The sequence below is a fragment of the Lagenorhynchus albirostris genome, chromosome 8 (assembly GCF_949774975.1).
Source record: "Lagenorhynchus albirostris chromosome 8, mLagAlb1.1, whole genome shotgun sequence".
NCBI lineage: Eukaryota > Metazoa > Chordata > Mammalia > Artiodactyla > Delphinidae > Lagenorhynchus > Lagenorhynchus albirostris.
In genome coordinates, this window is record NC_083102.1 from 90,469,432 (window position 1) to 90,484,934 (window position 15,503).

General features: G+C 40.2%; 1 protein-coding gene across 1 annotated transcript in view; it reads right to left on the bottom strand.

The window, feature by feature from the left end:
* Positions 1-15,503, bottom strand: part of LAMB4 (laminin subunit beta 4) — a 112,550-nt gene that overhangs the window by 13,698 nt on the left and 83,349 nt on the right. Inside the window, 9 exon segments of the mRNA XM_060156210.1 lie at positions 973-1,181; positions 4,894-4,897; positions 5,379-5,518; positions 8,518-8,612; positions 8,615-8,675; positions 9,647-9,812; positions 9,814-9,850; positions 12,720-12,770; positions 12,773-12,879. Coding sequence (XP_060012193.1) covers positions 973-1,181; positions 4,894-4,897; positions 5,379-5,518; positions 8,518-8,612; positions 8,615-8,675; positions 9,647-9,812; positions 9,814-9,850; positions 12,720-12,770; positions 12,773-12,879 — 870 coding nt within the window.

The following is a 15,503-nucleotide window of genomic DNA, read 5'->3' on the forward strand; positions in this document are numbered from 1 at the left end:
GGGCTCCAAAATGGTGATGGGTGTTGATGATGGTACCATCATCCACTGACCCTATGACCTGGACTCACAGCACCCCATGATCATAAAAACATCAAGGTGGCTTTTCCTCTTTGCTTGGCTAAGTTGACAAGGGCAAAAGGAAGCAAGAGTTGGTTGACTTTGTGTACCGTATGTATCATTCTACTCCTGTATTACTCCTGGGGCACTCGTGTTCATTTCTTCTCTGTCTCACCGTCATATTTTTAATGTGATATACTTTCTTTAATCTAGATTTTCAAAGTACTGATACTGTAGTAAATACAGAAAGAAATAAAAATAGGTATGCAAGACGTAGAGAATGGACTTGAGGACACGGGGAGGGGGAAGGGTAAGCTGGGACGAAGTGAGAGAGTGGCATGGACATATATACACTACCAAATGTAAAATAGATAGCTAGTGGGAAGCTGCCACATAGCACAGGGAGATCATCTCGGTGCTTTGAGACCACCTAGAGGGGTGGGAGGGAGACACAAGAGGGAGGAGGTATGGGGATATACGTATATGTATAGCTGATTCACTCTGTAATACAGCAGAAACTAACACACCATTGTAAAGCAATTATACTCCAATAAAGATTTTTAAAAAAATAAATAGGTATGCAAGAAAGGAAGAATACACAGACAGTCCCAGCACTTGTTAAGATATTGGCATATAATTAATACATGGCATTTATTGGTGTATATTGGTATAAGGAGGTAACAGACACTGGAAGGGCATTCAGAGACTAAGGAAAACGGGAAACCAGCATCTCTGCACAATGCCTCCCAGCTTCCCGGGTCACCTCCACAGACAGCTTAGCCCTCATTTTGGGCAATGAACTATCAGAGGGTAATTTCATTTGAACGTTATAGCTCCTCAGGCAAATATTTTTCAGATGGCCTTTTGGCAGATGGCCTGTTAAGAGAAGGAGGAGAATATTAATACTGTACTTACTCAGCTGCTTTTGCCTTCACCAAAACCTTTCGGGCTCCATCTGCTGCTTTATGTAGCCTGTTCTCCTCTGTCCTGTAGTCCTCACAGAGTTGCAAAAGTCTCCGTATTTTGTCAAATTCATGGGTCAGATTTGGCAATGTTACTGGTAGGTGGATGTCAAGTACACGATTTGCAACCCTCTCTATGTCCTCTGGAGGCGCGTTATCCTCCTAAATAAGAAGATGGGTTTTAGGTAATTGTGTCTCCTTTATCATTCTACCTTGTAAATATCACCACAATGAATTCTAAGTTAATTTGCATTTGATGATGTGTCCCTAGAATACAGGGATTATTGTATATGTCTCACAGATGCTTCTTCATTCTCAATTTTCCCTTCTCTCTGAAAGAAATGCTGCTCATGTAAAGCTGAATTCATTCAATGCTTGTTGGAAAAACGAAAAATGACAGATTTGGAATACTGCGTGTGCTACAAAATGTCCTCACAAGAACTGCTTACTATAAGTACAGATTCAAAAGCAATTAAAATGTTTAGATGTCATTAAGATTCAAACACAATGGCAAACTATTATATGTAGGATGGATAAAAAACAAGGTCCTACTGTATAGCACAGGGAACTATCTTCAATACCCTGTGATAAACCATAATGGAAAATATAAAAAAGAATGTACATATGTATAACTGAATCACTTTGCTATATAGCAGAAATTAACAACATTATAAATCAACTATACTTCAATTTAAAAAAAAGAGATTCGGGCTTCCCTTGTGGCGCAGTGGTTGAGAGTCCGCCTGCCGATGCAGGGAACGCGGGTTCGTGCCCCGGTCCGGGAAGATCCCACATGCCGTGGAGCGGCTGGGCCCGTGAGTCATGGCCGCTGAGCCTGCGCGTCTGGAGCCTGTGCTCCGCAACGGGAGAGGCCGCAACAGTGAGAGGCCCGCGTACCGCAATAAAAAAGATAAAAGAGATTGAAATACCATGAATGAGACAATGGGGAAGCACTGGGTTTGGACTCAACAAAACTCTACTCTAATCCTCCATGACATTAAAAAGGCTCACAGTTTTTGCTCACCAGCATAATTGGGTAATTATAACTGATGCTACTGCTCAAGGGCCTATTTTGAGAAGGGGATGCAACAAAACAGAGTAATTTACAGTATGATTAACGTATTATAAAGAAACTTTTAGGGAACTCCCTGGTGGTCCAGTGGTTGGCACTCTGTGCTTCCCTGGCAGGGGTCATGAGTTCGATCTCTGATTGGGGAACTAGGAGCCCGCATGCCGCCAAGTGCAGCCCGGGGACGGGGGCGGGGTGAAGAAACCTTTAAATACATCTATGTCCTGCTTTTCAGAAGAATAAAATTGGCCCCCTTTGAGAACTAAAGTGCGTAAGATGGACTCTCGGTATGTGGGGTAATAGCTCCTTGTCTCTCTCTGGCTCCTTATCGAGGCACAGATGCTGAGTGCCACGGGGGAAGTTAGAGATGAATCAGACACAGATCTGATCCTCAAGGGGTTCACCACCAAGTGGGGAATTATAAGTCACTTTAGATGATTACTGATCCCTTAAGAACAGAAGTGATAAACATAAGACAGAATGATGTGGGGTTCAGAGGCAGGAGAAAATACTTCAGGAAGAACTTCAAGACAGCATTTAAACCCGGTCTTGGAGGCCCGCACAGATTACATTCGTGGAGACGTGCAGTGAGAAGAGGGATAAGGGCATTCTCCGCCGAGGACAAGCTCAGGGTGGAACAGGTAACACTGCGTGGATCACTCCCAGCTGGCCAGTGGGGGGTGGGGGGGCTTAAAAAGTAACTAAAAAAGCAAAAAAGTGTCTAAAAAAGTTAAAAAAAAAAAAAAAAAGGAGTGGAAGTTCAGGAAGGCTGGGAGCAGATCACACATGCCCCTAAATGTGAGGCTAAGGAAACCGGACTTCGTTCAAGAGACAATGTGGGGACTTCCCTGGTGGTTCGGTGGTTAAGACTCCACGCTCCCAACGCAGGAGGCCGCGGTTCGATCCCTGGTCAGGAAACTAGATTCCGCATGCGTGCCACAACTAAAACCCGGCACAGCTAAATAAATAAGTAAATAAATATTAAAAAAAAAAAAAAGGACAATGGGAGGCCTGGATAGCTTTTAGTATTTGAGTGACATGACCCCAGTATACATCTTCTTTGCACTCATTTCTGCCTTAGCTATTCTTGTTTAATATATAAAAGGAATATTTAACTTCCTTTTTTTTTGGCCACACCCTGCGGCTTGTGGGATCTTAGTTCCCCGACCAGGGATTAAACCCAGGCCCTGGCAGTGAAAGCACAGAGTCCTAACCACTGGACCGCCAGGGAAGTCCCAAAAGGAATACTTTACTTCCTATAATGTTTTTGAAAAAAATGTGATGAGAATTCTTCATGAATAAGTTAACACCATATTTTAAACGGAATCACGGAGTTGGCTCTTTCTAGAAATAGTAACTTTTGTTAAAAAAAAGTTCTAATAAAAAGTGAATTGAATTTAACCCCGTATTCAGTCATGAAACATTTCTTGGCATTTATTATGAGATTAAAAATTCATATTCAAGTGATTATAAATTCACTTTCAGGAGAAGTGACACATAACTCTGTTAATAAGGAATTCAGACCGTAAGGAAAATATTAAGATGGTAAAAGAAGAGCTGAATAGTGTGGCCACCATAAATGTAATGATCATTTTATTTGGGCTTTATAGCCAAGAAAAACAAAGAACTGGGTGAGTGAAGGGCACTGCTTCCTGGTGACCAAGCGTCTTGAACCCTGACCAGGAAAGTTCTTCTTGTGGAATAGGATTTTTCTTGATGTCTAGTCTAATTTTTATTGTAATAATCTGAGTTTTTTCCCCCTAATTCCTTAGGCTAATTAAAGTGACATTTTTATTAGAAACTTATTTAGTAGCAATGAGAACTAGTATAGGAGTAGGCTCTGTGACCGTTGCTGGAACTGAGGACACTGTGGCAGCTCTGATTTCGTCTTAGTTTTGGCGTCTGAATTGACTTGTATCTGCAGAAAGAGCTACCGTGTTAGTCACACAGTTCCTGGATCTGTGTCTAGTTAAAGCAGTCCATCTAGCTCGCTCACTGAAAACTTGCTTTGAACAAACAAAATGTCCAGTTGACTGATCCCACACCCAATCATTTTTACTGCTTATTTTGGTCATTTTTACTGATCATTTTTACTCTCTATTCTTTTCTAATTTTGAAAATCAGGACTAAAGCTGCTAATACAATTTCTAGAAACAGTGAGATGGAAAGAATACTTGGCCACAGGGGTCTCTTATAAATAAACAGGTTTAATAAAGTGATTGCAAAGATTGTAACTGACATCTCTACTGTCTATTAATTCATGTGGAGAATATTAAATTATTGAATTTGGAAGATGGCTATAGGAAAGAAAGCCTCCTCAGATCAATTCCACGTAGTGTTGTACCCAAACGACATTATTGACCGAGAGAGAGATTTCCCGTCAATTTCCAGCTGTACTATTTGATTTTTATCTTTAACTAATAGTTCTCTGGAGTTTAAAACAAACCTCTCCGAAAATAAGGCACAATGAAGGACACTAAGTTCATAATTATAATAATAATTCATAATAATAATGAATCCAATAGTTCCCCCTTTGGTCAGTCACAGAAAGCCAACATGAGTCTTGGAAAATAGTCAACAATATTTATCTAAAATAACCAATATTTTAGATGCCACCTCACTACAGTATTTGATACAGTAACCAACAGCTGGCGTACCTTGATCTCACACACTCTGTCAGCAGAGAAAGTTGTGGAATCTGACAGAGTCTTCATGTTAGATTTTCCTTGTTTAAAAAAAAATAACTTTTAAGACCAAGTTCACTTCTTTGGAATTCTAACTAAATTCTAGGATGTATTACTAAACTAATCTTATACAGAGAGCCATATTATTTTTGATACAGAGTTAATATTTTGGAATTGTTTCCATGAAGAAATTTAAAATCAAGGAGTATATCATGATTCTGATTTAGCCATGCCATTTCCACTTAACGTAATATGGAGTTGGTTGTGATGTTTGAGTATAAATTAAAAAAGGAAGAAAAAGGAGGAGGATGGGGAGAGAGAAGAGGAGGAAGAGTGTGGGAGGGACAGAAACTAGTCCTAATTTTTTTTTTTTTTTTTGGCGGTATGCGGGCCTCTCACTGTTGTGGCCTCTCGTGCTGCGGAGCACAGGTTCCAGACGTGCAGATTCAGCGGCCATGGCTCATGGGCCTAGCCGCTCCACGGCATGTGGGATCTTCCCGGACCGGGGCACGAACCCGTGTCCCCTGCATCGGCAGGCGGACTCACAACCACTGCGCCACCAGGGAAGCCCCAGTCCTAATATTTAAAAGAAAAAAATTACCTAACAAGAACATTTTCAGCTTCTTGATTAAAAGATTCATTTTTTCTTCTTCAGATTCACTTTGGTTTTTCATATTCCTCAGTTTCTCACTTAGCTGTAAGGCATTGTTTTTGGAGACTTCTGCCAGTTTACTTATATTTTTGATCTGGAATAAGAAAAAAACAACAATGAAGCAAACATAACAATTAGGCACATTCTGTGACGTTTCCTTACTTAGCTGGACCAAATAGAGGTCACTAAAAATATAACAGAAGTCTACATAATTAAACAATAGATTCATGTTAAAGGACTCTTTTAAAAGTTGATATTATCTGTTTTCATTACCATGTTTTCTTAATAATGTGAACTTATCTCTTAAAACATTATTAGTGATCAAAATTGTTATTTGAAAACAATTATTGGTGTAGGACTAATGACTTTTCCTGATACAAATCGAAAACACAAATTCTGTTTTAATGACATGTTAGCATTCTATCATATCAACAAATGTCACAGAAATTACTTACAGTGATCATTATGTTTAGTAAGTTGAGAACATATTCTTTAATATAAGTTAAAATATTAAGTTTAAATAATAAGTTTAATATAAGTTAAAATACTCTTTTAAACATTCTTCTGATTCAGATAATGTACTTTCTTTGAGAGTAAAAACAAAGCATTCTTCCTTTTAATAAACGAGTTTGAACTCAGAGAAGGCTACAAAGATAAATTCCAGATACTGTGTACACTTGGTGGAGGAATGATAGAACTAAAATGTTTACAACCTAGAAGTGCAAATTCTTAACTGTGTGCTTTGAGATAGGTCACGGACTTTTTCTTGGAATTCCAACAAATGAGAGAAAGAGAAAAAACAAAGAGAAATAGGACAATATCATCTGCAAGTTGAGCTCTATTTAATAAATTAACTGTGACAGAAGCAGGGCTAATTAGGATCAAACACAGTTAAGGAAAAAAGAAAATCTCACTTTATTTCCCCACAAAAATAGGCAGCCTAATTTAAGCAACACAGATTTTGCGGAGGATTTAATGGTAGTCACTGGCAAATGATGAAACAAAAAGAAATATTTACATGATTAAAAATATGTAATTTAATTTTTTGGAGTTGTTCCTTAATTCTCTAGAACTTTTTAAACTTTAAAATGGATAACGGTTGCTAAGAAAGATCTTAAAACTTCTCATCACAGGAAACAAAATGTAACTATGTGTGGTGATGAATGTTAACTAAATTTATTGTTCTAATCATTTTGCAATACATACATATATCAAATCATTATGTTGTATACCTAAAACGAATACAACATTCTATGTCAATTATATTTCAATAAAAAAATAAAAGGGAGAAGCAGTGAGTAAGAAGGCATAGAAGATGAGAATTCCAGAAATAAATACTCTGGACAGGAAGCACCGAATTATACACATGAAATCTCAGTGTACATTAGTCGATGCCATATTCAGAAAGAAAGAGATTGCTAAATTACTTCACTCTTAAAACATCTCTCTGCAATCCATCCTCTGTCATGACTCCTGAGAATTCTCTCATAATCTCTTCTGGCATGTTTCCCCCTTCTAATCAACAGGAAAATAGCACATCATTTTATCAACATGACAACCCCCATCCTTTTCCAGTTCTCCATTTATGTGCTGATTAAGCCAGATTCTGCTATTATACACTTCAGGGATTATCTTTTAAAAGTAATAGCTTAACACGGGTCTTATTTAAATGGTGTGAGATTTCTGGTTTTTGAGAAGGGGCAATATAGTAGTTTAAAATTACATTAAACCATTAAGGATTGTTTTAACCACAGGGATGCAGGACCAGGATTTGCGTTTGTTCACTGCTGTATTCCCAGCATCTAGATACATGTCCAGCACGCAGTAGGTACTCAATGAATATTTGTTAAAGCAATGAAGAATAACATACAAGGGAAAAACTAGGTGGCAATATAGAATTATGACTATGTAAAAAAAATTTTTCAACATTTAGGGTGTGTGGGGATGTTCTCTAACTTAATCAGAGACTTGTTCTGGAACTTGGATCCGGAGCCTTGGAACAAGCACGTAGGACCAGCCGGGGTTCGGATGCATGGAGGTGAGGCTCACGGAGCGAACTGGTGCTCTGTGTGTGCGCACGCGCAGGAGTGTGTCTCAGTGCTGTGGTTCTCACCCCATTCCCAAGGCTGGCTCTCTATTCTCCTCTCACTTCTGAGACCCAAATATCTTCCTTTTTGGTGAGGGGTTGGTTTCTGTTGCTTGAAAACAACAATGCTAACTGATATAATATTTACCTTATATTGGTAAAAAATTCAGCTCTTTTTTCTTCATCAAAGGCTCTATGTATACTGTCCAAAAAAAAAAAAAGCAAACTAGGGAGCACATCATCATCTTGTTTTTAAGCTGAACACAATGTATTCACAAAACACCTAAAATTGTATTCATCCTTTCCAGATAAATATAATGTATTCACCAAAAAACCCTAAAGAAAGATAGGTAATTAAAAATTATACTCATTTATTAATATGACCAGAAAAGTAAATGAAGCCATTTAAAATTATTAAAGATTCCATTATCAGGTACTTAAATATTAAAACAATTTTATCATGTCTATCAACATAGGAAAGAGTTCAAGGCATTAAGAGTATATTCCCCTTAAAATATTTTCTAATATTAAATTAAATTCTAACATCAAAATTTGTCTATTTAGTAGAATTTCAAACACACCCTTGAATTTATGAAAAATATTCTTTACTTTGACAGCTCTATAGTTTGAAACCTTCAAGGCTAGGAGTTTACACATTTCTATGCAGTGTTTGCTATAAAGGAAACCTATCCACACAAGTCTGTATATGTCCTACAAACATATACTTTGAGGTTTTTCTCTTCTTTCTCACCATATACACACATACACACTATACATATATATGAGAAAATATATGAGAAAATATATCAATATTCACAGCTACTTCTAAATCACCATTCATATCCACATCTATATTTTTATCCTATATTGTCAGGCACAAGAACACCTAAAATCTAGAATCTACCCTTATCACTTAGAAGTTAAATGGAAATTTAAAAAATTTCAAATACTTTGCTTTTTTAATTGCTATTAATTTTACAAATAAAGCATGAGAAGACATCGTTTACCTGATTTTTCAACCCTTGAACTTGGCTGTTCAAATTGCGAATCACGAACTCTGCTTCCTGAGCTTTGTGGAGGGTGTTCCTCGAGAGGGTCAGGAGCCGGGACAGCTCGGGCCACCACAGGACAAGAGCACACAGGGCATGTTCCCTCCTCCATACACCTGACAGGAGAAAGCATCTATGTTAAAAAGCAACTTGTTGGGGCTTCCCTGGTGGTGCAGTGGTTAAGAATCCATCTGTCAACAGTGCAGGGAACACAGGTTCGATCCCTGGTCCGGGAAGATCCCACATGCCGCGGAGCAACTAAGCCCGCGTGCCACAACTACTGAGCCTGTGCTCTAGAGCCTGTGAGCCACAACTACTGAAGCCCGTGTGCCACAACTACTGAAGCCCGTGCGCCTAGAGCCCGAGCTCTGCAACAAGAGAAGCCATGCAATGAGAAGCCCATGCACTGCAACGAAGAGTAGCCCCTGCTCGCCACGACTAGAGGAGGCCCGCATGCAACGATGAAGACCCAATGCAGGCAAAAAGTTTTTAAAAATTAAAAAGAAAAAGCAATTTGTTGGCAGAGCTTTTTCTAACATCCTCCAGGCTCACCAAGGCAAGACATTGCTCTATTCATATGTGTTTCTTCAATAGCTGTTCACACTTAGTACATGGATATGACTGATTAAGTATTTCCTAGTTAACTGAATAAATATCTAACTTATTTGTTATCAGCATTTGGGCCAATCAATGTCGCTTTTACACTTATAGTTTTGGGGGAAATAGTCACATGTCTAGCATTTCCGTGTTAATTTCATTTTTTTAAAAAATAAAAAGTACCTTTTACTTATGAGGCAGGAGGAGTAAATGTCCATAATCTGTACCACTTGAGAAAAAGTAAATAGCATAAGATAATAAAATCAAGCCACAATCTTTACTCTTTGATTTTTCTCAAACTTTGACTTAAGAAATAAAAAATAAAAATTTATATTATTTTTAGATTAAATATATATTATTTATAGATACTTTCTACACTTATAAAATATAAATTAAAAAATAAAATGTAAGACAGGGAAATACAATCAAAGAGGTCTGTATATCAAGTAGAAACCACAAACACTTTGACTATACTGTCATGAATATTCACCTTTTCATGCAATGTTTGAATACCTGGTATCTGGATCTGCTTTAATTTCTCCAATGACAAGTTTTCTTTTGAGGTTAGTGTATCTAAGATGGTAAGTAAGTCATTTCTGTTTTTTTCAGAGTTATCTATGATGGAAGTAGTTTCATTCGTTTTCTTTTCAGCAGATAGAGCTCTGATAATACTTCTTGATGTTCTTTGAGGAATCTACATCAACACAAATTGAGGTAAGATAAATTTTGTAAAAACAAATGAAATTATACATGGGTTATCGAGATAATCATTCCCCAATTTGACTAGACTGTCTTGGTCTCAATGATCAATAAAAAAATTCAATATCCTCTCCCTTGAATTTGCACTTAACAGGGAAGTAAAGAGTAAGGAATTGGGTTTCCCCGGTGGCGCAGTGGTTGAGAGTCCGCCTGCCGATGCAGGGGACACGGGTTCGTGTCCTGGTCTGGGAAGATCCCACACGCCGTGGAGCAGCTAGGCCCGTGAGCCATGGCCGCTAAGCCTGCGCGTCCGGAGCCTGTGCTCCGCAACGGGCCACAGCAGTGAGAGGCCCGCATACTGCAAAGATAAATAAATAAATAAAATAAATAAAGAGTAAGGAATTTGTTCTCATTCCTAATCTGGAAGAAGGTGCCCACTGCAAGAACTGAAAATCTGTCAGCAGGCACCCAAGACAGGCAGAAGAAAGCAAAAGTGCCCCTATGCTGATTTTCTCAAACTTGCAGATGTCGCGTCATAAATATACATGTAATAGCTACAGGGCACTGAGGCTTAAGTTTGCAGACATGGGTTTGAATGCTGGCTTCTCCCTTTACTGTCTGGGTATGGCCTTGAGCAAATCCATTAAGTCTCTTAGATTGTGTTTCCTTATCTGTAAACTGATGATGATAATTTGTGGAGATTAAGTGAGATAATATAAAGACCCTCTGTGAAGTTCCCCAAATGTTATGTATTAAATTTTGACCACCCATATGAATCCAATATGAGGAAACAACTAAGTTCACCTCACTGTATAGACCAGGAATTGACAAAGTCATTCTACAAAAGGCCAGAGAATAAATGTTTTAGGCTTACCTGCCATCACATTGCTGTCACAACTACTCAGCGCTGCCACTGTAGAGTGACAGTAGCCACAGACACCACATAAATAAATAGGTGAGGTGGTGGTCTCCTAGTGAAACTTCATTTACAAAAACAGGCTGTGGGTAGGATCTGCGGGCAGACTGTAGTTTGCTGACCTCTGATGTTGAGGCTGATGACAACAGCTAACATGCTGAGTGCTTTCTATACGCCTGGCCTTCTCATCAGTTCTCATCCTTGATCTCCACAAAACACTGTCAGGCGGTTAGCACAACCACCACCATTTTACCAGTGAGAAAAGGTGGCTCTGAGGATAGCAAGGTCTCACTGATAGTATGATGTGAAGCCAGGATTTGAAGCCAGGTAGTTGGACTCTAGAACCTGTGTTCTTAAACACTTCTCTGTATTTTCCATATTGTAATGAAAACACAAATCCCTGAAAGTAATGTGGGATGTTTTAATGTAAATGAGAGTATCTTAGGGCTTTAAACTGTTCTAGGAACCAAAGGCCCAGGGCTCTGCTCTTTACTCTCATGTAGTCATAATCCAGGCATGACAACCACACTTTATCTTTTCAACATTCCTGGTTTTTACACTAACGGACTCACTACATTGTGATTTTCATTTATCATGAACCGCCTACCCCCGCCCCTCCCCCATCTCACACACACACAAACGAACAAAAAGCCATGTTTCTATTGCTTGGAATGATTTTCTGCCTTGATTTATCTGGCAAATTTATCTTTATTCTGAGAGGCCTTTTCTAATAGACCCAGGAAGAACTCCATTCTCTCTACTCTGCTCCCGAAGTAGCTTGAAAACCTTCTGATAGAGTCTTTTCATTGTTTGGGGATTGTTTATATGTCTGTCTTCCCCCCACAAGACTGGGATGACTTAAGGGTGAGACTTACTGCCTGTCTCTGCTGTTCAGCACAGTGTGTTCAGCACAAAAAGCCCAGTAATTGCTGTTGGACTGCAAGTTTGAGAGAATCAGCATGGGGCAGTTTTGCTCTCTTCTACCTGGCCTGGGTGACTGCTGACGGATTTTCAGTTCTTTCAGTGGGCACCTTCTTCCAGATTAGGAATCGGAACAAATTCCTTACTCTTTATGTAGCATTTATTGAGCGTCATCAACAGTGATTTCATCAAATTTAGGCTTTCCTTTAGGGTCATAATTGCCAGCTATTTTTTTCTCTTTTAGCTCACGATCAGATGACAAACAGGACCATAGACATAGGATGAGGAAAAGCAGACAATGTTTGTGCCTTGAGATAGGTTTCACGTATATTTTCCCTTATACCGCTCAACTAGACGGGTTTGGTGTGAATAAGTTCGGTGCTGCCTCTCCTGGTACTAACAAGCTGTCTGTCCATTTCTAAACATAACAAGGATCTCATGGGAGATCAGCAGATGAGCTAATTCAAGTTCTGCTTTAGAAATCCATTTCTCCTCCAAGTTGATTTTGGCATAATTCCCGTTCACTTTTAAGAATTATGCAGTATGAATTACAGGCTTCTAGTATGTAACATGTCTCCAAATTCCTACAAAGTTCTTAAGAGAAATTGTTTAGGTCCCTTTTGCCTCACATTCCTTTGCATTCGTGGTTGCTGGAAATGGAGTGGCTTGTACTCAGGAAGGCACAGAAACATGTCTCTCTCATTTCCTTATGGCCATAATAGAATTTCCAAGCTGCTGATTAAACGAGATCCTAGCATGGTTTGGCATCACAATACTTTGGGTTTCAGTATTTGTTTAGTATCGCAGATTGTTAGCGTTATTTTGTGCAAATGCTATCCGTCTCTGCAATGTTTTAAAAAGTTGAAATATTCATGCACAAGTAATACCTTTAATGGGTGTGTTTTCATGTTCTAAAGTGCTCAGGTGCTGTGACAATAAGCACAGGGAGATTCACTAATGGAATGCACTATGGATTTTATCAACTCCTGTCCAGAAACAGACATTTGAGGTGCATTTCCTCTCTTACCCATGATGCTTGCATTACGGGCACGGGAGTGCAAATCAATTTCTTCTTGAAATCTTCAAGTAAGAGGTTCACTTTATTCCTCGTTCTTCCTCTTCTTTCTTTCAGATCTTGAAATTCATACACTGTTTTCCTCTGGTCACTTAGTTGAATGATTTCTTTCCTGTAGGAGAAAATGAGAGAAAATGTAGCTAAGCTTATATTACATTCGACAGATTGTGAAAAAAACACAAGTAAAGAAATTGCCCTCTGGGCTTCCCTGGTGGCGCAGTGGTTGAGAGTCCGCCTGCCGAGGCAGGGGACACGGGTTCGTGCCCCGGTCCGGGAAGATCCCACATGCCGCGGAGCGGCTGGGCCCGTGAGCCATGGCCGCTGGGCCTGCGCATCCGGAGCCTGTGCTCCACAACGGGAGAGGCCACAACAGTGAGAGGCCCGCGCACTGCAAAAAAAAAATAAAAAAAAAAAATAAAAAAAAAAAAAAAAGAAGAAATTGCCCTCGGACTTCCCTTGGTGGCGCAATGGTTAAGAATCCGCCTGCCGGGCTTCCCTGGTGGCGCAGTGGTTGAGAGTCTACCTGACGATGCAGGGGACATGGGTTCGTGCCCCGGTCTGGGATGATCCCACGTGCCGCAGAGCGGCTGGGCCTGTGAGCCATGGCCGTTGAGCCTGCACGTCCGGAGCCTGTGCTCCGCAAGGGGAGAAGCCACAACAGTGAGAGGCCCGCGTACCGCACACAAAAAAAAAGAATCCGCCTGCCAACGCATTGGACATTGGTTCGATCCTTGGTCTGGGAAGATCCCACATGCCACAGAGCAACTAAGCCTGTGCACCACGACTACTGAGTCCATGCGCCACAACTACTGAGCCCACGTGCCACAACTGCTGAAGCCCTCACGCCTAGAGCCCGTACTCTGCAACAAGAGAAGCCACCGCAATGAGAAGCCCACGCACCGCACCAAAGAGTAGCCACCGCTTGCAGCAACTAGAGAAAGCCCACACGCAGCAACAGAGACCCAACACAGCCAAAAAATAAATAAAAATAAATAAATAAAATAATAATAAAAAAAGATTGCCCTCATTATTAGGTATCCTCATACTTAGGATGGATTCCCCCCACCAAAATTTTCATTTGACAGTTTATGATTGTTTATGGCTTACCTCTTTCTTGTTAATTCCGCTTCCTAGAGTATTTCAGCACTCATTTAAAATGGTTTCATAGCATAAAGGTTTTTGAATCTTTCAATTTCAGCTGTTTATACTCTGTCTCCCTTTACTTTGGTTTTCAAAAACACGTATTCAGACGTGGTTCATTTCAATCAGTCTAAGGGAGCCAACCTATATTAGGCTTTTAACAGAATCCCTCACACAGACAAGGATAAAAATCAGTACCTCATTTAGAATAAATCTGCTTCCAGCAAGGTTCCTTTTACTGTTACTTCTGTACAGTGTCTTAAACTTTGAATTTCCACAAGTGACAGGTTTCCTTGCTTGCGAGTGTACATTTGGGTGTGTTCTTTCTACATCACCTTTGATGGTGTCACCTTTGTCCCACTTCAGTTGGCTGGGTTCAGCAAACACAGTTGGTTCAGGTGAATAATTAGAATATCCCTCATGAAGGGGAACTTGGGTACAAATCTTGAAGAGTACAGTTCAGGGAAGCTACAATACAAATTTATGGGACTAATTTACCTTGGTATGACTGCAAAGTATTAACCAATGCTTCCTAGCATTCTCTGCTCTCACTCTCCCTTCTAAGCTACAGACTTTTCCTTCAAGCTCCAACTGTCAGCTCTGTAATTCTTCTGGCTAATAACAGTATAGCTGGTACTCTTAAAGCACTTACTATGTGCCAGACACCATGCAAAGTGGCTTGTCTTGAGTGATTCTCACAAGAACCCCATGAAATAGAGACTTTAACCCTGCTTTTGATGAACAAACTGAAGCTTGGAGAAGCTAAGTAACTTTTGAGGCCGCACAGCAGCAGGTGGATTTGAACCACAGTAGTTTGACTTCTCAATCTATGCTTATGATATCTTGGTTTCTCTGTCCTCCCCTTCCCCTTTGATTTGTAATTTACCCAACAAACATTTATTACTTAACTAAACCAGGCCTGAAGAAAGGTACAGAGAAGGCAGCTTTGCCCAGAGGAGTCCCTCAGTGAGGCAATGGCTGAGCCGAAAAGACGTGGGAAGATGCAGAAGGAAACACATCCTCTCGCAGGAGGTCAGGGAAGGCTTCAGTGAGGGGGCGGTGTCTGGGTGCTTGTTATAGAGGAATAGGAGTTTAGCAGGTGGACCAAGACGGGGCAGGCTTTCCTCACGGCTTCAGGCCTGGCCCTGGGACTCCGGCTCCTCTTGCTTTCTTCTCTCTGGTTCTGCTCGGGGCTCTTGCAGTATCTCTAGCTACAGCATCTACTGTGGATTGGCTCCTTCTGCTTTCTCAGTTCCACTTCATCTGCCATGTCTTATAACCACAAACCAGTGGTCCATGAGCCAAAACTCATTCTCAGACAAGTTTCTTTGGCCTCTACAGTGCTTTTTAAAAGCACTACTGGATTACCTGCCTCTATTTTAAAGTGGGGACATTTCCATAAAACTCTGGATGTCTGACATTGTTTAAAAAATGAGGAGATCTGGAAACCTGGGCCACAGTCTTTACCAGGGCATAGCAGTGCCTGTCCTCACCTGCCAACTTGACTTGGCTATGTGACACCTCTGGGCCCTATAGCTTCGTTTATGATGCAGGTGGCCCTTCCTCTGAAGTATCCAGGTGAGTTGTATCATCTTC